Source organism: Anas acuta, chromosome 6, assembly GCF_963932015.1.
Source record: "Anas acuta chromosome 6, bAnaAcu1.1, whole genome shotgun sequence".
NCBI lineage: Eukaryota > Metazoa > Chordata > Aves > Anseriformes > Anatidae > Anas > Anas acuta.
In genome coordinates, this window is record NC_088984.1 from 19,762,232 (window position 1) to 19,786,056 (window position 23,825).

At 36.5% G+C, this 23,825-nt stretch overlaps 1 protein-coding gene across 8 annotated transcripts in view; it reads right to left on the minus strand.

Moving 5' to 3' along the window:
• STK39 (serine/threonine kinase 39) overlaps positions 1-23,825 on the minus strand; it is a 127,308-nt gene that overhangs the window by 25,205 nt on the left and 78,278 nt on the right. For all 8 annotated transcript variants that reach the window (XM_068686764.1, XM_068686760.1, XM_068686759.1 and 5 more), the window contains 3 exons: positions 16,396-16,518; positions 16,235-16,267; positions 13,846-13,913 (listed from right to left, as the gene is read on the minus strand). In XM_068686764.1, coding sequence (XP_068542865.1) covers positions 13,846-13,913; positions 16,235-16,267; positions 16,396-16,518 — 224 coding nt within the window. The remainder of the gene's footprint in view (positions 1-13,845; positions 13,914-16,234; positions 16,268-16,395; positions 16,519-23,825) is intronic.

Below are 23,825 nucleotides of genomic sequence, written 5' to 3' on the forward strand. Positions count from 1 at the left end.
CTTAATGACTCATTTTCATGGCAATCTCACGATAAACAGTAAAGCTACATGAAATTAGCATCAGACAAAGTACAAAAAATAACATACTGGCTTTCTAGTGACAAGTCCTGAGGTCCTATGTCCAGACAATGCAAATCGCACTGGCGAGCAATTTTTTGTAATGTGAACTTTCCTCAACTTCAAATATGCTACTCTCCCAAAGCATCCCAACAGGAGAGACTTCACCACATTTTCATGGCAGTATTTTGAAGAAAACCAACAAAAAGATGCTTAGGCTGAAAATGTCTGCCTAGTCTACAGGATAGAATAACATCCTATAATTCTTTCCGGTCTTCAAAAGACACTCTGCCATACCAGCTCTACCAGTTCAACATAGTCTGAATGGCATATATCACACTTCTTCTCCAAGAGTCACAAAATATTCACTTGGATTTAAAGCTTCTGGTCAGAGATCAACTACATACGGAGAAGCTCATTTTAGAGACTGAAAAGCAGGTTTTGATGCACAACATCTACTATGAAGCTGTTTTGAAATGAAAAACTTCTTTTACTGACCACCTTTGCCTCAACAGTGGAGGTACTTCATACACATAAAATAAATGGCAGAGCATAAAAGCCAGAGGATTTCTGCCCCTGAGAGTGCTTTAACTAGTTAAATATATTACACAGTCATATGGGACTTACTATCCATGTTACAGAATTCCTTTATAATCTCATACTGTGTTCCAAACCTCTATCCCTTGCATCTTTCCAACTTCAGTTTTAGTTAATAATTTCTACCATCAATAAAACATTAGTTTCTTCACAAAATAGATGTCCATTTCATTTTTGGAAATGGCAAGCTGACTTGAGCACAGAGATGAACTTAAATTGCTGTAGCACACTTTTTCCAATGAATAGCTCAATCCACTTGAAAAGCTAATAGCAACAGAATGTGTTTTGCGGTCTATTATTCTTCTCCTCAGCAAGGAGAACTGTGAGCAAGCTCGTATTTCAGCATACCAGGTCATGAAGTCTTGCTGTGGGAAAACTAAATCCAACAGGCAAGCATATTCAACTGTGCCTTAGAGCTTTTATCACTTGTTAAATACTTACAAAAATATTAGAATCAAAAAAACAGCAACACACAAGAAAACCAAAACTGAAGTGATTGGCAACACAGACAAAAGCAAAATAGCAAAGCCTGAAAAGTAAGTATGCCACATGCAGTGTTTAAAATGAAGAGTACTCATTTACTGAATATACTGAATGCTTCGAAGTGGAAGGAATTTCAGGTTCCCAAAATTTTACCCTAAAAAGCTATAGAGTTTCAACACGTGACTACAAAGCTGTGGATAATGCAGCTAGACAGGTACAGCTTTACTAGGCTCATTTACTTCTGTTGTAAAAATCTGCTGTCATTATATAGATTGCCGCACTTAGTCTATTTTTATTCAACAGAGAATTAGTATGAACCTCAGCTCTCCACTTCCCACTGCCCGGAAAACCTGGATGGCTTTCTGTCAAGAAGAAAACCACACATGACCCATCTCCAAGTTCCCTTTTGACACTCCACTCCCCTCTGCTGAAATTTATTATGTCTAATAAGCTTGTTAAAACTGCTGCTTTCCAAAAAAAGGGAAACTGCACAGAAATTTAGCATTCTGAGAGAGGGAGAGGAAAGGGGGGAGGGAGATGTTTTGACTGAATGTGGGATTTAGCTCAGACTTACATACCCTCTTCCTACACACATTTTTGAAGAGGCAAATCAAGGGAATAAAAACTTTCTCACACCTTTACAGAGATAAACTAGAAAATCTTGCTTATTAGCAGCTATACCGAATTGCTCCAGCTTACATATCTTTTTCCATGTAATCAAACGCTAAATACAGCTGATGAGAAGAAATTCTGTATATTCAGCACTCTTACCAATCACCTATTTAGAAACTAAAAAGATTAGGCTCGCAGATGACCTCTGTCCCCAAACCTCCCATAAAACATGCACCATATAAAAATGGCTCTGAGTAATTACAAAGTTCCACAAAAATGACCAACTTTCTAACAGACCAATACAGCTGGGTGAGAGACCAGCTGCTCTCAACACACTCTTTCCTAAAGAAGGGTGAAAATGGGGTGTATTTTACTTGGTTTTCAAATTGAAGAATGTCCCAAATAGATGTTAGTTAGTCAAATATTTTTATTAAAGCGAATACAAAAATTCAAGAAAGGTTGACATGCACTGAGCTGTCCAACTTTGCTGTCTGGAGAGGTTATACTTAACTATTTTGAAGTTAGGATGCTGCTGCTTTCTGTCTAATTATACTCTATTATTCAGGAAAGAAAACAAAGGAAGTTTGGCGAGATTCATTAGCTAGAAGCCTGTAAGTGCTTTTGCTTCTGGTTCCATTACCTTCCAGACGTTTATTGATTTCCATAAATTATTTATGCCATTATATATTCCACCTAACAGAAGATGCACTTGATTTTTCCCCTAAAAGCTGCTCATGCTCTTCTCCAGTCTTCAGACACTTCTCTGGTTCTAGTTAGTTACTGTTACTACAAATTAGTTTCCCTGTTGCCCCCCCATGCACACTTTGGTGACAAGTGTTTGGGCTTGTTGGTTTATTTGTACACAGCTTCCAAGTACCATTTAATTTGTTCACTGGAGTTCTCTTTTTAGTTACGTGAATTACACTCACAACATGTAGCGGCACACAGAGACTTTATTACTGCTACATAGAATCATAGAATCATAGAATATCCTGAGTTGGAAGGGACCCTTAAGGATCATCAAGTCCAACTCTTGACACCGCACAGGTCTACCCAAGTTCAGACCATGTGACTAAGTGCACAGTCCAATCTCTTCTTAAATTCAGACATAGAAATAGTCTTTGAAAAAAGGCACTCATATCTTTGTGATTAATAATTTTTATCTTCTCCCATCATTTCTTAATGGTCCCTAGTTTCTCTAATACATTTGTGAAAAAGTTATTTCTATTTTAAAATGCAAACTCAGACCTTTTTGCCGTCTCTTCTAATACCTCTTAGTTGCTTCTTGCTCTCTGTGCCATTACAGACAGATATACCTTAATTATCATGAATACAGATAGCCCATCTCTTTTAAAGAGTAGTAAGTTTTAAACACCTTTGTGCATTTTAGCACACATTAATTTCCTGCCTTTTTTTTTTCCCTGCTTTAAATAAGAGCAACACCAAAGCAAGCTATGGTAAGATGTTTTGTCAGCCATCTTCCTTGGTAAATAATTTCAGAATTTAAAACTTTGCACCTTACAAAAGTACATTTTCCAAAACATCACTATGATTTTTCATCAGGGTCATGTGATGTCCACCTTAAGATCACTAGATCTGCTTTCTGATTTTCTAGGAAGTAATGTTTCCCTAAAGAATCAGCAAAAACGCATGGGCCAACTTCATGACTTCGCCCCCTCTGCCTTTGGACTTAGAACAGTCTGTTATTAGAAGACGACACAACGACACTCTATTCTGAAGGAGACGATTTGCAGAACAATGTTTATATTTACAAAAATCAAGATTAGAGAATAAACAAATTTCACAGCCAGTTAGACTGATATGGGTGTACTAGAAAAATCAGACATGAAGATTTCAGACATTCACATTTAATGACAAAGCCTTAAAAATAACTACCTGATAATCTAATTCCTGCTATAGTCAATTAAATGTTCCGTGCAGTTGATAGATCTACATCATTGAACTACCACTTACGGTGTGAGATTAAGATAAGAAATCACGTTGGTGCAATGACTACACTGTAAATTGGATACATCAAATGTCAGTATGTCTTTTGCTCTTCTGCACAAGACACCAATCATGTAAGCGACATTCAAGAAAAATATGTATCTTGGAATTAAAATTAAGGCCTAAATCACACTAGGGTATCTTGACTACGTAATGAACAGATTTTCATTGTCTTTTACTACTGCATTTTTTTCAGATGTTTATACACTATCTCTTATAAAGAGTTATCTGAAACATCATCTATTTCCAACAATTTTTAGCATCTTCCATATAACATTTAGGGAGAGTCTGTATTCCTTGATGAGATACATGTTACAACAGCTAAGTAACAGTACGCGTACTCTTCCTTTCTGAAATGAAGGAGCCCATCCCAACAGTCTTCCCCTCCCCATGTTCCTGTAGGCCTCACTCCCACCAGAGCAGAATTTCCCCCACCATCAGGGATTTCTGGTGTTGGCCAAGTCTACATCAATTTGCTTTAACAAAACACTCAAAATAAAAGTTACACTTGTAAAAATTTTATGTCTCACAGATACTCTTCCCCTCTGATATTTGAACTACATTAAAACTACCAGTGAAGCAAACTAAGTTACATTGGAAAAGCAACAATTCAGTATTTCTTAGGAAACAAAGGCAAGCAGTATGCTATTTGCACTACCTCAACTGCAGTTGTTGCTGTAATCAAAAAGGCAGAAGCATTTAAATGACCTCTGCTCATTTAGACTGCAGAGAAAACATTCCCATCGAAACAGAGCTGCCTAATCAGTGATAGCTAGGCTGTACATCCCAGACATGTACCCATTCGATTTCCATTCTGCATCTCTGGGGCAAGATCTTTGTATGTAAAATGCAAGAAATGTAATTAAAGAAAAAGCCCAAAAGACTAGGATTTGTGTCTTTTTGTTTGTTTGTTTAATTTTGCTTATATTTTTTCCTTTGTTATTCAAATATGGGGGGAGGAACAGGGGAGTCAGAGCAGAGAGGATATTATTTGGCCCCACCAGTTGGTATTCAAATTCAAAAGATCATCTTCCTTCCCAATATTTGTCACTCATTTCTCGCTTTCACATGCTAAAAGCATAATGCACTAGTTAGACATGGGTTTTGAGATCATGGTAGGCTGAATGTAACAGAACAATAACTAAAGCAATAAGAAAAGGAAGTCTGTTTATTAAAGTAATTTTGTGAATCAGAACTTTAAAGCTCCTATGGTATCATACAAACACAACAGAAGAGAACGTTTACTGTAAAGCAGCATTAGCCTCCTGAGGATTCACTGCATGTTTACAGAAATCTGTTTAACACTGCGACCCTCAACTGTCATTTACTAATCAACATCCTTGCACCTCCATTACACATCACCACACTGTTAGGAGCAGATCACACCTCTATGGCATCCTGAAGGGAGATGGTTCCTCTCAAATTTGTTTTAATGACTTCATTTAAGTTCCAGACTAAATGGAAGGACATTTCTGTTAACTCTTGGTAGTCTCAGAAGAGATGCTTAATGTCTGCCAAGCTTCCAGATTGACACCAACCAGAATGGCACTAAAATTTACATGTTAGTAAAATGTGGACCTGAAATACATAGCCCTTTGAAGTCTATTAAAACTTTACCATATACTTCAGCAGATTTGGGAAAACGCTCATGAGTTTACAAATTATCCCTCTCCATATACATTACCAACAAGAGGAAATATGGTTAGGATATGATGTTTCAAGATCAGGTTATAAGACCCAAAAGAAAACACAAAACACCACCATTACCACTTAATGTTTACATGTTCTTAGGTAAAGAACAGACCCCTGAAATGAAGCAACACATATATTAAACACTATTTAAAGAGACAGCAGTAACACAGATGGCAAAACACAGCCCAACTGTGCTTTCAAGACTGAAAAGCAGCCAATGTCACAACAAAACACCATCATTTGATTATTATGCTATCGGAATGAGACAGCAGTTACCTATTAAAGATCCCCCTTGCCATCTACCAAACAGAAAAAGGATGTGTACATCACCAACAGCAGCCACCAAGTGACTTACAGTCACAACTAGATCAACTTAGAACACAGTCCATAGTTCCAGGGTAGACAGTGTTCCTCCAGCAGAAGACTTTATGACAGTTTTATCCATAGACCTGTCCCAAGTTACTTAAAAAAATTAGAACACTTTTAATACTGTGACAATATATGGAATGTGATTGTAATACTAAGAGAATGCACAAGTTGTTTGGTTGAAGAAGCAACAAAACTCCAGTAGACGTTGAAGTACCACCAGAGAGGTCTACAAAAGAGTTTATCATCTTAGAAGCCAAATATGAAAACAGGTCCTTCCTCTGTCTGCTGATTTACAGCATCAAGCCTTCATTTCTTGACATAGAAATGTAAGAACTACAAGTATTTCAGATTTATCTATATACCTAAACACACTTTTAAATAGGGCCTTTCCTCTTTCTGTAGCTGCTGATGTCATAAGCTAAATCAAAGCAAAGTTATAAACCCTTCAATTTTTTCCTTGTTATATTTATTCCAAGCTAAAGTCAAACAGCAAATTCTGGAATGGAGTTTTTAATTTCAGTTCTCAATTTTCCATTTCTCTGCACAGGGCCTTGCAAGTTTAACTTTTGCTTAATGAAATGAGTTTTACTGACCTATTTGCAATGAAAAAGTATTCACCTGCATCATTTCTGGATGCTTACACTTCCTACCTGCTCTCACATGAGCAGATGGAAACAACTTAGTTAAAGAGCTACCATTTTTGTTGCTGCAGAGGACAGTATTTAAGTTTTTCCCTGAAATTATTCATGAATTAGCACAAAAGGCGGTGGCTGTTTTTTTGTTGTTGTTGTTTTTAAGCAGTGGTAAAGATTTAATTTGTGAAAAGCACCTATATATATATATATAAATATATATATATATATATATATTTAGTGTTTGTAATGCATTGAACAGCAATTTCCCCCTAAAACTTGAAAATAGCAAGTGTGCTTCACTTTGTTACACAGAAACACTTTTTCCCTGAATTACTTTAGATTTGTAGTTCACTGCCAGGTGCAGTTTGGATCTAAACCAAATTGAAAAGAAAACATTCATTCAAACGTGAGATGTTGATTGAATTTAAAAATCAAATAGACACTTTATTTCTTTTGCAAGTACAATAAAAAGTTGGAATGGAATAAAAAGCTCTATTGATTTTAAAATTCCAGCATCAGCAACATCTCCACATGCAATTAATTGCCCACATAATTTAAACCACAGCTATGCAGGTTAAACACCTAATTCCATGACATCTAAATATTTAGACATTCAAATCTTCTTGATAACCTAGATTTAATAAGCAAAAAATATTGATTATGTGGTTCAATACTCAATTTTACATACAAAAGTATACCAGTTCTCTATTAAGTAACTGACAGTATACAAACTACATTTTAGATGCTGTTGTTAATTAAAACATTTTTCAGTGTTTAATTTTCAATAAAAATACAGCAAAGTATAAAAACATCCTTAAGTAGTGAATAAGAAATGCACAATTTACTATTTTCAAGGTGCAAGCTCTGAAGGAAATAGAGGTACAAACAAAAAGCAGGATTAGAATCAATAGTTTAATCAAGGGTTCCTGCCTACTGATTTCAGTCATGATTTAATCATGATTAAACAGGTTATTTAAATCAAGTCTCTATACTGTGAAATCAAAATTCACTTCAGTAACCACATTCCCACGACTGCCTGAAGGAAGGCAAAAACTCTAGAGGTGATGGCAAAATATCATATAGGAAAATGCTCAATACCATTATCAAAGGTAAAATTACTTCAGCAATTCTACAAATGGTTTTGTTTATGTTGTCTGTTACTGGACCAACTTCCAGCCCACAGACAAGCTCTGTTACTTTCCCATTGTAAATCTACCACACAGCTGGGAGTTGGTCTGTTGATTTTGTCATTAAACGCACTGGAGAACAGAAGCTATTCTAAATAAGCAAAAATAATGAAAAATACCTGTCCTTGGTGAAGGATACACATCAGCCCCACTTCTTACAAAAGAGCCTAGAATAAAAGTTTCAACACTAGAAAAGCTAGAAACTGTACTACCAAAACAAAACAAAACAAAAATACACACAAAAAAGAATTAAGAATTCTAGATTATGTTGGGTCAATTATAGACTCATTCTGGATCTTGCCAGAAAAGATTCTGGGTTTTGTTTTGCTTATTTAGATATCTTTTTTTCCTAAAAATTAAGCTTCAAACTTTAATATTAACAACACAAAAGGAGCTCTGCTAGGTATCTGCAACCAAGTGCTCGTATTTCTGACAGCAGTCAGAGTGGGTGCCTAAGAAACAATGCAGAACTGGGACATGGCAATTCTTACTACAACTACTGCCCCAGCCACAAAGCATTTGTCTTTCAAGAACTACCTCAAATTGATGTGGTTTCTAAGCATTTCATAACCCTCATGAATTTTTCTTCAACATCTTGGGGCAAGGAGTTTCAAAGTTTAAGTGCACCTTGTGTGATTTTTTTTTCCTTCTCCTTTTATTAGTTTAAACATAGTCATCAGCCAGTTTCCTCTCATTCCTCCAGTTTCTGTACTGAGATAATGAATAACCAACCCCTGCTTTCAGGCTTTGTGCCATTATGTTCTACACATGATATATTTTTACTATATATAGATACAGAAATTTCCCCTCAGCTTTCATGGAATTATTCCTCTGCAAACCTTTGATAATCCTTGATGTTCCTCTCTGAAATTTTTGAGATTAGGTGTGGCAGGCAAGAAATGATAAAAACCACATACAGTGTGCAAGGTACAGGAAAACCCAGAGATTGTATACAGTGTGACAAACCAGCTACATTAACCGAAAAAATGTTTTTGTTAAAAATACACACTAACATTTATCTGTAAATAACACGAATTATCAAGGTATTATTACAGGCAATTCTGCCTTAGCATTTTCTCTACACACTGTTTTCAATAAGACATTCAGTAATATAACTGAACTATTCCATTTGCCAGCGCCTTGAGTAAAAAAATTTCCATTTGTCCCTTTTGTTCTTCCACAGGCTTAATTCATCTGGTGCGCAGGAACTGTATTAAATTAGGTCCTGGGACATTCTAAATTACAGTCAGTAAATTATCTTCCTGTCATAGGAGCTAATTTAACCATCTTAGATTGCTTCAGATAATTTGCAATTCTTAACTATTAACCATTAACAAGTCTCCTAATTTAACACGAAATGTCTCTGTTATTAATCTAAATAGTCAAATCCTCAGACAGTGACCTTCCCAAATCTGTAACTGTAACAACACGGTGGTTAAACTGGAAATTTCAAGTGAAAAGTGGCATCTTCTCTCCACTCCCCTTTCCCCAGTCACAGCAGTGGACTGAATCACAGAGAATTGCCTTAAACCTCCTGCCAGGGTCCTCTGCTGAGACACACGGCATGTGCAGCCTCCTGAGAGAATACTTGGAATGTGAATTTCATCCCTCCCCAGTACCAAATTCCCCTTCCTCTGTGAAGCAGAGGATAAAGCAGCATCAACATTTCAACATAACCATACACAGTTTGGGTTTGCAGTTCGGATTATGGCAACAGATGAGGCAGTATCTGAGAACCATTTTTTTTTTCAGTTCGTTGCAAAAGACGAACGCAGTCTCTTAATTAAAAGCTGAACTTTAAAATACTAATGGTCAAAATTAAGTTTTGAACAACACAGCCTTTCACAAGCTTTGTACTGCATTACTTAAAACACTGCTGCTAATTTCACTTCTAGACAAAAATACTCCAAGCTACAACGGTGCAAAAGATAGAAAATGAATTGCAAAAATGCCATCTGCAAGTGAAGATGCGAGTGAACCATCAATTGGTCAGAGCAAACTTTAAATTCAATTATGCTACCTGAACTCTCACAACAGAGAATATTTTTCTAAGTTAGCCCCAACAAAAAAGCTGCCTTCTCAAATAAAAAGGAATTAAATACAAGTTTAGGGTAGAGAAGTCAGATACTCAAGTTGGAAATTACCCAGACTAACAAAATTAAACACCACCACTCCTACAAAGGATGCCATGGGATTCTGTAAAGATCATTTCAGGATGAAGTTACGATTCTCATCCACAACATGCCATTTGCACTAAACAGAGGCTGGTGCTAGTTTGGCATTCCCTACTCAGTTACTGATTAAGTCCAACCCTGCTGTTTGGAAAAAAATGACAGAACTTGACCAGCCAGTAAAAGAATTACTGAAATGCACCAATTTTTCTGCCAAATTTCCTCCTTTGGGAGGGTAATTTTAAATTTTTGCATATACTATTAACCTTTTTGGAACAGTTTTGTATTTTTTTCGACAGTATTATCATCTAACATTTGATATTTTTGGTGTAGCATAGCTGCATCCATTAGAAGGAAAAAAAAAAAAGTCAGCAGTTCCTTTTTTCCTTCCTGCCAAAGGTCATCCATCTCCCAAGACTCTCAACCCCCATCTGAAATTACTTCTCCTGTAAGGCCCTAAATGGTCACATAGGCTTCTATCACAAATTCTCTGCAAACTAAGATAGTTCCCCAGCCAAAAAGAGTCAGCAATACTACAGCCATTGGTTTCCTCCCCACCATCCCTTAAGCCCTTTCTTGTCCAAGGACACTGGGAAAAATGCCTTTTCTCCTCAAATCCTTGCCCAGCCAGCCTCCATCACACAGGAAGAGTTCATTCACATTTGAGATGCTCACCTTTTGCTGCTGTCAGTCACCTTACCCCATAGCCCCTCTCTTCAGGGAAACAAAAGGAAAACAGCAACAAGATAAGACCTTCTTGAGCCTTCCCTTGCCATGTTTAGTGCCCTTCCTCTCTCAGTCTCACCCCCTACCCCAGCCCTGTAATTCATTCCTCTTGTATTTTGCTGCTATTTACATCTTTACCCACATCGGTACTTAACTTTTTTTTTTTTTTACAGTAATTTACAGCATCTAAAACCAGTGTGTTCTGAACTCATCAAGCTACTGCAGTTTATATAATTTGATTGCCTCTAGCGAATTATTTTAAAAGAAAAAGCTTCCAACATTTTGGATAATATGCTGAGAGTTTTGAGTCTTCAGATCTGGCATCTAATGTTCACAATGTTTATCTGAATACCAAGGCATCCTTTAAAAGCTATATAATAGTGGTAGATGAAGCATCACAGGAAATCGTTTCTATCCTCATACTGTAGCTAACTTGCTTCATAATAACATGGTTCACAACTTATGGTTCATTTTAACAAATCCCATAAAAATACTCTGATGTGCTCAAGTCTCTATCAGCTATATGACTTAATGATCAATTCACCAAAAGACATCAGCAGAACAGTTTAAAGCCTGCGCTGGAGGTGGATAAATGCAGAAATCCCTGTGAGTGTATTAGCTGTTTACTACATTACGATCCTGAGGGAATGCTGTGTGATACAAAGCAAGTCATCTACCCAGATTTTATTAACTACAAATGCCAAAACTATCGTATTATTTTTCTTTCGGATGCTCAAAAAAAAGTTCGCTCAGTGATTAAAACAAAGGAGAACACTTAGGGGCCACAGTATCTTTCCTCATATACAGCTACTGTAAATGTAAGCTCAATCACCCCACAATAATTGTAGCATCAGGACAGCTGGGAAGCAAAAAGGTGCTAACCCAGGACTAACTGATCATAACTGAGGGCCTCCAGGCTACATCCTATGATATATAATTTTTATTTTTTATTTTTTAAATGAAGAAACCCCTCCGGTAACAAAATAAAACAGTTGAATTAGTGCAAAACATTCAAAAAATAGTTCAAGCACTAATATACTAAACACTACTGGCTTCCTTAGTCTCTTAGTTTGTCATGTACATTGCTTGGTGCAATACAGGCTTGTCAATAATTCACAAGGATGCCAGCCTCAAACTCATCCTGTTCTTTCATTAGCACAGTGATAAGGTCCAAATTTCAGGACTCTTTGGGGGTAGGAAAGAATAATCCTAATACTACGTCCACAATTCCATTACCCCAACCACTACTTTTCAGAGCTTTCCCCATAGCTGGTTTCCTAAATTAGCTCACTGCTGATAAACCAACCCCAAAAGAGAAAAACTGTTAAGTTCTCTACTTAGGTGCAACCACTCACTGACAGGCCAGGGCCACTATTAATGTGTCTACAATAAAGCCAAAGATGAAAAACCTTTTAACTGCATATACCAACACACACCCCCTACACACATGTGCCAGCTCTGACCCTACTCACATGCTTAGGTTTCCATCAGAAGGAAATCCAGACAAACACTGCAAGGATATATGATTCATCTCACTTCCTACCACCAAGGCAGGACACAGCCAGAGCTCTCGTGGGGCCAGGAATGTGCACAGGAGAGCATTCTGCCTCAGAATATAGGTCAGCCAAAATTAGCAAAGCTCAATCTGCAAAATTCTGCATCGGGTTTTGTTTTTCCAAGACACAGTCAAGAGCGCTCCCAGGCCCCTGAGGGTGTCTCCTGTTGAAGACTATTTTCTTTAAGAGAAGCTTTCTGGTTTCTAAAAGCTAAATTCTTGTTTACATGTTTAATGGTAGACAGTGAAGAAACATTCATAATCGTAACCCTAGTTACTACAGTTATTCAGAATTGCTTTTAAGGAGAATGGGGAGGTAGGAATTTTTTCACCCATAAATTAGGAATATTCTTTAAAAAAAGAAGTTCATCACAAAGAGTTTGGAAACTCAGGTCTTTCATGATCACTCCTTGAATTCTGGCTTAAGAGCTACAAGTAAAACTGAAAGCATAATCTCTACCCTTAGACTGTGTTAAAATGTTTGCCCTTTGGATATGTCAACATTGCAGGTAACTAGGTAGAAGCTTATCACTCTACAGGTTTCAGCATACTTTCAAAAATACCCAGTCTCCTCACTGGTACTTTCATGTGGCAATATCAATTGGTCTGTTTTGTAAATGGTTTCATCTACATGTATGTCAGCAGAAAGACGAAAAAGAATATTGATAGCATAACTGGGCTGTTATGTAAATTGGACAACTAAACCAATTCCAAATAATGTTGAAGTATTTTCTCTCCCCACAATAAAATTTATTACTCTTCCCTTCAGTAAAAAACCTTTGGCAGCCAAACAACTTTTTGCAGCTGTCACTAGGAAAGTAGTCAAAGAAAAGGGGAGATAATAGGTTTGGAAACTTGACACTCATTCTGTACTGTGTATTTTTTGTGATTATTAACAGTTTTGAATGTTACTGTTTTAAAGCTACTTGTTGTACATTCATCTGCTAATTGTTGCTAATATACTGGTCATAATTTTGTAAATATTTCTCTATTTGTGTTTAAATAACATTTACTTCTACCTATATAAAGTGTTTAGAGTATCTGTGAAATATTGTAATCACTTGTCAAAACAAACAGGCTGAAAACAAGTTTTAAAGTGAGTGACAACAAGTTTTTTTAACCAAGTTAGCCATTTAAGGAAAATAGTTATAAATAAAGAAAAAGCTATTTTTTTATAATTTTTCATTACAACAAACACTTCTATCCAAGAATTAAACTGCATAATTAAACATTATCAAATCTTAGTTGTAAACTAATTTTAATGAAAAGTGACTCATTTTAACCACATATTAAATTTAAAGTCAGACAACATATTTGTATCCATTTCCTAAAATATCTGTCATTTCTCTACAGTGGCTGATCAAACTTGCCAGTGAAAAATGTTTTTTGAGTAGCAACTTGTAATATAGCTATGGTTTATTTCTGTCAGAGGCTGACTGCTGAAGTGTGAAAGAAACTCATTAAAAATCTCTCACTGTGATCCTGCATTGCAAAGGAAAAAAAGAAAGAAAATACTTAATGAAGGATACATTTAGCCTGAAGCCACATTCATATTCTGCTTTTCATTTTATTCTATTTCAGTAAGCAATTAAAAGACAGCAATTAGTCACAGAAATACTATTCATACTGGTCATACTGGGAGATTAAAGAGGTTAACACTTATTTTATGTTAATATTATGAAAGTAATGAGGGAGATCAAGAATAATATAGTCACCTTACAAGGAATGTTAAAATAAATAAAAGAATCTCTTACCTTAATCTTAAGACAAGATTCACTGCACATGGAACTTCACTATATTCATCACTAACAGCAGGCTGAGACTATTAAAGAAAAAAAGCAAAATGTGTTATAATAGATGCCAAAGAAAAAAAAGTCCTGAAACACTTGCCATGCTAACAGTCTGACTTCAGAGAATATTTTACACATCCCCAAACTCTCAAAAGGCTTTTTAAACACATTCAGTAACAGTCTAAAATATAGCTGATACCAGTAAAACTGCTGTATTTGAATTACAGAGATACAAATGGCAAGGCCTATATTAAAGCACAAAGAGTAAGAACTTTTAATCTACCTTGCATCAAAACTCAAGTAATCTATTAAATAATAATTGCACAGTGAGAGTATCAAGTTACTATTCCCATTATTTCTGTATAGCAATTTTGATTCCTCAAGTCTACCCACCCGCTAAGTACAAGTAGCGTATCAAAGCAGGCATCACAGCTTGGAGAACAGCTTTCAGAGAAATCATGAATACAGATATCTTTCACACTATCACTCCTACCTCACAGACTGTAATACCCTGCCCAGCCCTCCACTAGCATTTATATCAAGTCTCAAGCATTCTACATGCAGAGTACCTAAGGGTCCTCTATCCTACCACAATTCCATACACAACTTGGCACACTGTCACCACTCCCAGAAATTCGTTTAAAGTTACAGTCAAGTCCTCCCAAAACAATTTAAAGATGTGCATCACAAACCTCATTTGATTCTTTTCCAGCAGTTTTTCACATTAAAGCTACATTTTTAATACATGAGATCTGAGATATATGAGATTTCAATGATCTGTGTATTTTAAACAAAAATTAATGAATATTTGGAAAATTATTTGATTACTAGAATTGGAACAGATTTTTTTTTTTCTAGCTCCATTAACTTTCTTCCATTAATATAAACTAGTACTCTTATATCTGCATCTTTAACAGGTCTGTTATGTCCACTTATGGGAGCATGCAGTCCATCAACAATGAACAGAGACACAACAATAGTGGTAACCTGCACAAGTCTGTGGACATTTCTGGAACATTTATGAAAACAAAAGCCAACAGAACTTTTTTTTTTTTTCCTTCACCCAGATGACATAATGGGGATCTGCTCACCACTCCTTCAAAAAGCAACATCAGACAGAGGTAACTGCTCTGAGAAACCATTCTTATCAATACAATAGGTAGCAGTCAGTGACCAGAGCAATGCCTTTGAGGTGTGGCCTGTCGAAATCTGCTTCCCCTGTGGAAGCCATGCTTCAGAGATCATCAGAGCTAGACTGACCACTTCCATATGTGCTGCAATTATGGGAAACCATTTCCAAGACTTCACTAATACAAGACTTTAAAGCTTACAAGTGTTTTTAAAAGAATGAAGGAGTATAAATTATCCCCAAAATGATCTTCAAGTGATACAACCAACAGGCATGTAAAACTACTCCGTGCAATCAAGGTCTTCCCTCTATAAACTGACTCTGGCACTTGAAGCCCAATTTTAATTACATGTTGATTTGAAATCCCAGAGTAAACTCCAGGGTGAGGCAATCCCCAAGTTTTTTGGGAGCAAGAGAAGCATGAGGAACAGCACACAGGCCCCAAGACATCTCAGCCCTTAATGACAAGTTCGACAGGTACTGAAGCAGCATGTAAACTACACTGGGGCATCACAGGAGCAAACAGGACCAAACCAGCAACTCTTTTTGCAGATTTCTGTGACACCATGAAAATCAGAAAATATAAAATTGAAGGTGAAGTGACAAGTGTCACCACCCATGGAACAGACATTTTTAAAAAGATCACCACTTTGACTGTAATGGGTAAACTTCTTAACCCATTATTTACAGCACTGATGCTTCCTACACTCTCAGCACAAGGCCATGAAACTCAGTATGGTATTTTATTACTCTGAATTAATCTACTATTCCACAGTACTGAACTATTTTACTTCATACAGTATCAAGAATTTTAATTAGAAGCTACACATTGTGATACAAATCCTGAGAATGAAAAATTATTTGGACATCTTCTAGCTACTCCGAAACAACCATCACCATTCTGACAAAAAGACAGCAATTAGTGTAATCCAGTTAGGAGGACTCATTAAAAATGGCCAAATTACTTATCTTAACCAGTTCTCCTGGGCACAAAAATAACATCACTTTGAATTTCCTATCTATTTCACCCAATGTGTACTCAAATTAATTGCTACAGGCCCAGCTGCATGCAGCTCTATCCTCACAAGTACTTGCTGTACAAAGCTGCAGAACCAAATCAACAACACTCCCCCCTCAATCCACATTTTTAACAACAGAAATTGAAGGAGAAATCCCTTCACTCACACGTGAGGAAGAAAAAAAAAATGAAAGAGACATTTTTACCTCCATGTTCTCCTCTTCTTTTACTCTTCGTGACTGGAAAACAAATGTAGTCAAATATGAGCTATCCAGTTTAATGCATTAAAGATCCAGAAACACTAACAATTAACATTAAGGCAGAATACCTTGCAAAGTACAAATGTCTTGACAGAAACAAAAGTTACCTTTTCCTGAGAAACAGCAGCTTTGCCTTCCTCACTCTTCTCATCCATTTCATCATCACTCCATTCCCAGTCTCCATCCTCTGTTTTATGGAGGTGACCACTGGAACCCGGTACTCGTCTAACCTACAAAAGTATTAAGTGCTCTCCATTACACAGACATCTTTTGTCTTCACTGATGTTCTGGTTAATCAACAGCTCTTCATGATTATTATTCTATACACTTTTGTTTAGTTTATAGGAGGAGTTCCTAGCATAATCGAATACCTGACATCTCTGGTCATTTCATATTCCTCCCTTAGTTTCTCTCCTGCACAATCCATTAAAAGTGGATTCAATGCAGAAAACTGTACAGACCATCAGAGGAATATCCTACTCCGTCGCTTAAGGACAAATTCTGCATTACCCTTCCTGTTTCCAATACCAGGCTCCTAATGCACCAGTTTTAGCTACAGCTGCACAATCAGTGGGTTCTTGCTGTCCACATGACCAGGGAAACAAGGGAACTCAGAGCAGGCAATTTGCCTGGCATTTGCCGTTACCATTTATTGTCCTACAAGGAACAGTCCTGATGTAGTCTGTGCAATTGCACAAGCATTTTCCCCAACAACTATATACTAACCTATGAGAGGACATCAACCACAAGCAAAAACATGTTTTTCAAAAAGAAAAGAATGTTTTACAGAGACATTCACATACTACATGCACTGATCAAAATCTCTTCTGCATCCATTTTCAGTTGTTCAGAAGACTTATTCTAACTAGAATGATTTTAATGGAGCTTAATGATGCTAGCAGAGTTATAGCAGAAAGCTTTACTGATGAAGATAGAGTGCATTTCAAGATTTTAAATAGATTGCCTTTTAATAAGCAATAAACAAATGGCTCAAGGAAAAGAAAGTAAGTTACTTCAAAATAAAGTATTGTGTTAGATTAAATGATTTTCTTGAAAGGTGTCTAAAGGCAGACAAACAAAAGTCTAGACTTGTACTTTGCTCATCAGACTGATTCCTACCATTCACAGGAAATCCTGATTTCTGCTATAGTAAAGTCCCCAACCTTATTCAGCCTTCAAAAATGCAAAGTTGTTGTCTACCACACCTTTTTTTTTTTTTTTTTTTGGTAGATGCTTAACATTTGCATTCTCTCAGAAATGAAGTTGTGGAATTTTTTATTAAGAGTGGCTTTTCTCAGTCTCAGTTCTGTTAAAAGACACAATGATTCAGTCATATAGGGAAGGCATGTATCTTAGGTGTGGCTCAGAGCAAGAGAGGCACACCATATGAGCAAATTGATTGTCTCTTCTCCCATCATAAACCCATGTAGCTAATATCATGTAGTGGATGAAAATATATTAGCTTAAGTTTCTGTTGTAATACATACTAATCAACAGACTTTTAATACCAGTAGAGCTGTTTCTATTCAGATTTTCTATTGTCTTCCTCATTGCACATTTGTTAAAATGCTTACAGATATGAAGTACTTTAGGAAACAGCTATCTTCAACTTGTATTTGAATGAAAAAAAAAAAAAGGCAATGGAATAAAATACACCACAAAATGTAAAGGACTAAAATGTACATTATGCACCCAAAGCTTTTCAGTCTTTGAATTTGGAGCAGCAGCCAGAGAAGGACCTTAGAGGGCAAAGATATGGCAGTCAAGATAATCTAAGAATTTGTTACTATGGGAAGTCACAGTCAGGGGACATCCACCAGCCTTGCACAATCCTATACCTCCATCCTGGAACCACTGTGGCTGCACAGTGAGCTGACTCAGCCCACCAATCTGTGAAAAAAACACTAGTCTTTTTTTTTTCTTTGAAATAGCATGTAATAGCATTGTAATGACAATTACAGAGTTTGGACACCATATTAGCACCACATTAGATATACGAATCAGGGAGGGGGGCAGCAGCCATTGCAATCTTCATACAGTTCATAACACAGTGATCATACTTTTGATAACTACAGGATAAATGAAATCAATTTTACCACTTGTTCTTAAACACTTGCCTTTGGGCACCAAAGATCTGTCTTTTGTGCTCTCCTAAGTCCTGATTTACAAGGACGCAATATAATCTTTAACCTGTTTTTAACCATCTCATGAAACAACATGGATGATGAAAGCAAGCATATTTTTATAAGGTACATCAAGTGCCTATGCTATAATCTTCAGAAGATTTTTCACTACCTAATAATCAAGTCTTTCTGACACTTAGATTACTCTTGAAATGTTCATCAGTCCAGTACAGCTCTATATTATTTTCTTGCTTACAGGACTACAAAACAAAAAACACAGAAAATTCTTTTTTCTAGCATGTACACTAAGGGCAATTATAACAGGCCTACCAGCAGAGGAAAATGAAGAAAAAGGAACAGAGATAAACAATTACCTACTGGCCCCACTGCTATAATTATGTTTGAAATGCATCTTAATCGAACTGGTTAACAAAGCAGATATTTTTCTAGACAACATTCTTCCACAGCTTTGTGTTATGATCATTTCCTTTCAATTTACAAAATGGTTGTGTAATAGAGAGAAGCACTTTGCTGAAGAACACATACATGTACTAACTGTAGCTTGTTCAGCATTCACATTCCACAATACAACAGCAGGAATCCGTGCCACAGGTACCGCACATCTGTAGCAAAAATATTCAGGTACTGCCCATTGAGGGAGAAGGAGGAAAAAATTATCCCATTTTATCCCATCAAACTGCAGCCCCTTATGGGAAAGCTTACAGATTCTTTCCTATGGCAGTTGGCAGCATGACCTTCTTTGAAATGCTTCAGCTTGTAAAAGTTTATGAAAAAACAGTGCAATGGGCCAACAAAAAATCACTATACAGAAGTGATTATGAGAGTTTGTGGGGACCTGATGGACTACTTAACACTCAATTGTTATCAGAAAAATATAAACTGGATGGGTACAGATGGAAGGCTACAGAAACCTATGTTCACCACTGCAAAAAGTATCCACCTATGCTTTGCCAATAATCTCAGCTTCACTTGGTCACTGCAAGAAACTGTGGAAAAAATGGTAGAGACAGCAGCAGATCTGAAGAGATCACACAAACTGACAGCAATAACATCAAGATATTTTCAAACAGCAAGGGTATTCCTACCCAAATTCACAGAGACAGTGAAACAAGAACACCTCTCTCAGGACATCTCAAATCCCACTTAGAGAATCTCTTCTATTTCTGACAGATCTTAACTCCCAGCTCCTGCTCAACAAAAGTGGTTTTTGTTTTCTGAAATGCATGTTGAAGATAAACTTAAATACAGACAGTAGAGCTTTTCTGCCTTCAAAATGAAGTGTTACAGGAAACTAATGAAAATGAGTAACATCAAGTGTATGCAAGACAGAGCACTCATCCCAACTTCTAGGCGGGGGAACGGAACCTCTATCCTGGTAGGGGAAAATTTACCTGAAGACAAGGCAGAAGAAAGCTTAAGTACCTAAGACAAGTATGGTTTGAAGACATAACTTAGGGATGAGTACTGCGTAGCTCTCAAAGGATGCCATACAGTGATCAAGAAAGCAAGCAAGCCCAGATTGTGTCCTGTTTATCAAAACTTTTGATGAGATTCAATGACACTTTACCCTTGAGTGATGAGACAGAACTATTTTCTTCTAGTTTTATCTTACAAAAATAAATTGTAACATTTGACTCATATGAACTACCCTGCAAACAATGCACCATATTCTTCATTTGTACAGTGGGAGGGGGAAGAAGGTGGGAATTTGGGTGTCAAGACTAAAGATATATTTGGCAACTGAATCCACAGTTTGCCGTGATTGTAAATTCATGATTCAAACTGCTGGAAAGATGACATGTCTGTAGATATTCATATGCAAGTCTAAAACAGTCAGTGGACTTCAGCCCAACTCTCCAGTCTTTCTTGTGTTGGTGATGAAATTTGCAGAGAAACCCAGCAGCATGAGAATGGGCATTTGTCTTCAAGCGACATGAGCCATTAGTACTACAGGTAGCTTGAATTCCATATTCTCTTTAAGATCCAGACTGTGGAGTTTTCTTACCTGTTCATCCAGCACTTCAGAAATTAACTTTGCTTAGGCCAGCATCACTTAAGACAGACCTTATACCTTATAATGGTTGCTTGTAAGAAAACTAATGGAAGGTCACTTATCACTGGATTGGAACAAATCAGATTCCATTCCTCAATGAAACGTCATCTCTTTGGACAAGAGCTCTTGTTCTCAACTTTCTTCTGTGAAGCAGAATAGCCTTAAGTCATTAATAAATTCTTGCATCATGACTAAGTAGTTGGAACACCCTTCTGAGATCCTGATGCAGGTTCTCTTTCTTGTGTGAGGGCAGTGTGATCAAAGGGAGCATGAAAAAGCCTCCCAAAGGCACAAGTATCAACCAGCCTCAGAGAATGTACTGCTTTAGCACATTAATTTTGATGAGAAAGGAAGGGGAATAAGAACAACAATCTTAGCACTTGTCCTAGCAAGAATACATCACAGTGGTTGTATTTGGAATCTTGCAAATAAGTACCTGCAATTTTACTATTGGTTTATCATTTCAAATACTATTACAAGACTGTTAAAAAGCAGCATGCATGCATTTGGCCCCTATGATTAAAGCAGTTCAGAATATTCTATATATTTCTCTTATCTTGGTGCAGGCCTCCTATTTTTATGAAAGAAAATAAAGACACAGACAAATGTAGTGATTTATTCAAGTCCACAAATCAAATCTGAGACAGCATGAAACCAATACAAACTTTTTTTATTTCTACAAAAATAGGAAGTTCTTCTACATGGCATGCAACTGCAATTTCTCCATCAGCTTTAGTCAAAATTCGCAGCATTGATGGCTCTTTATGCAAGGATTATCTCTCAGTAAATAATTCAGAGGGAAACGGAAACAAGTTAAAACATGCACAATTCTAAATTGGGGTTTATTGTTTTAAAAAAAACAAAATGCTCCTTCCAAAACAGAACTAAACTGATTCATAACTTTAGCTAATAAAGAAAACAATGCAAGCCTTCAGCTTAACAAAGACAAATTAACACATATTAGAAAACATATTTCACATAAATCAGAAGAGCACACAGGGAATAAAAAATGGGTTTGAATGACTGGCATTTAAACTGCACCCAAGACAAACGCAGCTGAGAACACTGTAATCTGCAACTAAATACACTCTGTAGGAAGAAGAACTTAAGACATTGCCAGCATTACCACAGCTGTGGAAGAGACAATATGAACATCAGCTGGAACACAGAATGCTTAGACAATGAGAGAAAAAAATGTAACTACCACAAAATTATTAGATAACAAGTTATTACTGTGTATGCTGGTTATTCCTGAATAAGATTCACATCAGAGTCACAAAGATATAAGAATAAATTAGTCTGTTGACAAAATTATTTGCCCTTGCCCTTTTAAAGTAGGATACAGATCATTAATATTCTTGACAAAAAAATAGCATGCATAAGCTTTCCGGGAGAAAGTCTGCTTAACCAAATGAACATAGCAACTGTAAATCTTAACCATCAACAGTTAGCTCAAAGGTTGCCTGATACAGAGAGAACTCTAGCATCAGAATGCAGAAGCTGCCCACTTTCCCAAAGTTTGATGAAAAGCAGAATACGACAAGGAAGCAAAAGAAATTGTTGTCTTCTAGGCACTGAAGTGCTTGCTATATGTAGATATTACAGAGAGTGGGGGAAGAAGAATCTATTATTCATCACTGATTCTTTTGCTTCTGCAATCTCTTTACAAGTTTATTTTTGTAGGGGGACAAGGAAGGGAATGAATGTTTTCTGAATGTTAAGATCTTTCTACTTCCTTATTCACAGCTACTCAAAATAAAAAAGAACTTGGCCTGGTTACACATTTAGTGTTTTATTTCAGCAGCTAATTTTTTAAAACAAAAAGGACATACTGTGGGATGCCACTGAATACAGGCATAAAGAAAAAACTACTGCATTTCATACATGGTAGAGCACATCATCTAGATCACATTTAAAACCTTTTTTTTTCAGTATGAGTAATAACTATGCATCTATTGTCTTCCTCATTCAATAGAAAGACTACTGATTTGTCCAGTATTTCAAATATTTAAGCTTTAATATTTAACATTAAAGTCTCTAGCAACTGAAGACTTGGGATAGAATCACATCCGGATTTATAATATTTTTTAACTCTGCCCCACAAAAAAAGTAAAGGTAACCTGAAAATATGACAAACGACGTGCATTTGTGCGAGCAAAATTCACAGCACTAATGAGCACTAAACACTTCAGTTATATAGAAGATACCACTACCATGCTCCATGCACAGGTAACTTACATTCCAAAAGCAATTTGTTCCTAAATTCTTAAAAAGAGGCAAATGTGTAAATGCCATCCATTTCCAACATCTGCAGAAGCCTTCATGGAACCCTAATCATGCTCCCTATTATTTCCTAGCTATGTAACAGTCTGCTATTCTACAGTTTGCGTGCTGTAGATTCCCAAGTGGAAAATCTTCATCATTATTAAAAAAAAAAAAAAAAAAAAAACAAAACAAACACATTCTCCTGGAGATCTTGCATCTCATGGAATCATATAGCTTAGCTTCTTCTAGAGATAAAATTGTGTTTTATTTTACCACTGATGCTGTTCAGCTACATCTGCTAATACAGTATTCAAGACATACACGATCCAACATGCCCTAGAGAGTGAGAATGACAAGCTGGTTATTTAAACACACATTTTCTGCAGTTTGTCCTAGTAAGAGGCCTGATTTGACTTTGATGCTGGAAAAAGAAAGACCCTAAAGACTTCTCCCTCTTCCAGAGGCAGGCTTTCTCCTAAAGACACCTTTACCAGCACGGCACTTTGTACATGCTTTGCTCCCTGCTACAAGACAGTTACTGCTTTTATAACAGAAAAATAAGAGTGGTCAGAACTCACTGCCGCAATCATGGCTGCAGGAAAGACAATACAAACATTAGCTCAGAAAAGCAGTATGGTGTTCATTCAACTAAATATTCTGCCTATTCCAAGAAAGCTGATTAATTTATTCCTGAATTTCAAGGGCTTTTTGAAAAAAAAAACAAACATAAAGGTGAAGAAGTTAGCATTGGTCTAGTGGCATGTCCCCAGATAGGGGGAAAATACAATTAACACTAAGCTTACTGGAGAGGAGACAAGGAAACAGTTCTACAAAAATGAATAAGTGTTTAGAGAATTGTTCCTCATGACATTATCTTTTCTACTGCTTCAAAAAGCTCCAAGATTTTATTCAAGAAAATTATTGTGTTATTACAAAGATCATGCTGTTAAATTTTACACTTAAGAACACTTTCCTATTTATTACACTCAATTACTCTCAAATATTTATTGTCATTACTTCACACAACCTTTGCAATGGCAGCAAAAACTACAGAATTTTCAAAACAGTGTCTTGA